The sequence below is a fragment of the Carassius auratus genome, unplaced genomic scaffold (assembly GCF_003368295.1).
Source record: "Carassius auratus strain Wakin unplaced genomic scaffold, ASM336829v1 scaf_tig00023221, whole genome shotgun sequence".
NCBI classification, from domain to species: domain Eukaryota; kingdom Metazoa; phylum Chordata; class Actinopteri; order Cypriniformes; family Cyprinidae; genus Carassius; species Carassius auratus.
In genome coordinates this window covers 38,276-40,576 of record NW_020525249.1, presented here as the reverse complement: position 1 = coordinate 40,576, position 2,301 = coordinate 38,276, and the positions used below count along the sequence as shown (strand labels likewise).

The 2,301-nt window shown below is 40.2% G+C and overlaps 1 protein-coding gene across 1 annotated transcript; it reads right to left on the bottom strand.

Moving 5' to 3' along the window:
• Nucleotides 1–217: 217 nt before the first annotated feature.
• On the bottom strand, nt 218–1,996 carry LOC113077784 (chymotrypsin-like protease CTRL-1). The gene is made up of 7 exons (XM_026250053.1): nt 1,928–1,996; nt 1,704–1,804; nt 1,537–1,616; nt 1,343–1,424; nt 677–861; nt 457–583; nt 218–379 (listed from the first exon to the last, which is right to left on the bottom strand). The coding sequence occupies exons 1-7, from the start codon at nt 1,980–1,982 to the stop codon at nt 218–220; spliced, it is 792 nt and encodes a 263-aa protein (XP_026105838.1). The 5' UTR covers nt 1,983–1,996.
• Between the last annotated feature and the right edge of the window lie 305 nt (nt 1,997–2,301).

Genomic DNA, 2,301 nt, shown 5'->3' with positions numbered 1-2,301 from the left:
GATTAATTACACTCTGCAACATTCTTCTTTATTTTTTTGTGATCATATCGTTTATTGAAACATTGTCATTATCTTTAGTGTACAGGTGAAACAGGAAAACAGTTTGAAGTCACAGACTTCAGCATGAAGTCATTGACTGACCCAAATTCCAAAACCTTAAACAAAATGACCACCAACAGGGAATTAAAGAAAGCAAATACATTGTCAGACTGGTGCTCTAGTTGGAAGCAATAGTCGTGTCGATCCAGGAACGCAGTTGGGGGACGCTGGCGTAGACTGAAGGGAAAAAGGTGTCACAAGTTGTTCTTCCCCAGGACACAACGCCCACCAGAGACCAGACCCCTGAACGCTCACACACCAGAGGACCACCAGAATCACCCTGAGAAAAACACACATTTGATTTGAACAGCAGCAACACTTAGATGGAAATGTGTTTCTTGATCTGTCTTCATATACCTGGCAAGATGAGGAACCAGAGGCTCCAGCACAGATCATGGAATCAGTGATTCTGCTTTGACCCCAGATCTGGTTGCACACAGCAGGACTTATGATGGGTACACCTGTTTGCTGTAGGATCAGTGGGCTCCCTAAAACAAGAAGAAAATATGATATATTTTCTTGCACAGTTAACAGATGTGTTGTTATTCTCTCAGTATATTTTTGTTTTACAGATGACTTACTTGTGGTGGCAGTTCTACCCCAGCCAGTGGTGAAGCAGCGGGTTCCAGGCAGGATGCTGAGGGCTGATGGAGCCAGACATACAGGAGAGATACGGGGAGTCAGTGTGACTGGAGATGACAGTTTCAGCAGAGCAATGTCATTGTTGAAGGTCGCCCTGCTGTAGAGCGGATGGGTGATGACCTGCAGATACAGAAAAGAGGGATGAACAGTTAGTAGTGATAGCTGACTTACTGATTTTGTTTTACCACTGTGCACACTTTTCGACTTTTGTAGTTCTGCAATATTGTGGTCACCGATCTAAAAACACCAGTTTAACCTTTTAAATGATGGCCATTCAATCACGATGAGAAATATGTGCGTTCAATCAAAACAAAGTCCAAAAATAAATTTGCATTCTTTTAGATCACACCTTTTGCATAAATTACAGGATATACTACTACTACTACTACTACAAACATATTTATAATATATGTTATGTTTTTGTAGTTGTAATGATAACTTGGTTATTAATGTGTTTAAAAAAACAGTAATAATACAATAATTAAAATGACTTTTATCTGTATTCTGTATTGTAATTGGCCAAAAGCAATGTCAATTGGTCTCTTTTTTCAATTTTCTATTTCAATGTTTCTAATCCACTGAGATCATAAAACATTGTTACCTTGGAAACTAATTTGACCTGGATGGGTTCAACATTGGAGCCACGATCATGTTCTCCAAGAATGACACGATGAGAGCTGACCCTAAAAAGTGAAAGATAAAGACAAAACTAATTGTAAAACGACAGATAGAGAGCTGAAAGAGCACATTTTAACCACTACTGAATGTGATGTTTGTCAGATTGAAGACACTTACACGACAGCGCAGTGGGCAGCAGTGACAACCCAGTTCTGGTTGATCAGGGATCCTCCACAGAAGTGGAAACCATTGGACAGCTGTTTCAAAGGTAAAAGCACTGAAAATTTGAAACTTACTCTTTAAGGAAAGCAGACAAATGTGTGTTTGAAAAACAGATGAGTTACCTGAAGAGAGACCTGCCAGGGCCAAGAACCAGAGATGGCATTCTGTCCGTTCACAATCCTGCTGCCGATCGTCTGTGGCTTAATCGCTGGCACTCCACAACCTGTTATTACCAAACATAACACATTGTTCATAAGACAAGCATAAGACAGGAAGCTCCTAATTTTGGTTTTCCATTTTCCATATTTGCCCATCCTTATACTTGCAAACTAAAGGAGACACTTACCCAGAGCAGAAGCCACCAGAGCAAAGCAGGTGATGGAGAAGATGGTGAAGGTCATGATGTAGATGAGTGTGTGATGGACTGTATATCACTGATATATTCATAGGTCGTCACTCTTGCTTTTTATATCATTTACAGCAGCTGATAAATCTGAGACGTTGATGGAGGTCCATCCCATCAGCTCCGATGAGCTCATAGCTGAGGAATGTTTAGATCTGTTATCGCTGGAGAAATTCTGCATCTTTATTGTCCAGAGCTGATGTCTTGCGTGCAAAGAGGATGAATTCTCCATTGTTTGACCTCATGAAGGGGTTTAAGACTTCAGTTTATTTCCTTGAGAATTATCATTATTCACTTCTCTCAATGAATGTTATAAA

What these genes read in the sequence shown, in the direction of transcription:
- LOC113077784 (XM_026250053.1), bottom strand. Translation starts at nt 1,982, where the DNA reads ATGACCTTCACCATCTTCTCCATCACCTGCTTTGCTCTGGTGGCTTCT. An exon ending in CCTGGCAGGTCTCTCTTCAG is followed by an intron (nt 1,617 to 1,703) that starts GTAACTCATCTG and finishes CCTTTGAAACAG; the next exon opens with CTGTCCAATGGTTTCCACTT. An exon ending in GCTGCCCACTGCGCTGTCGT is followed by an intron (nt 1,425 to 1,536) that starts GTAAGTGTCTTC and finishes TTCACTTTTTAG; the next exon opens with GGTCAGCTCTCATCGTGTCA.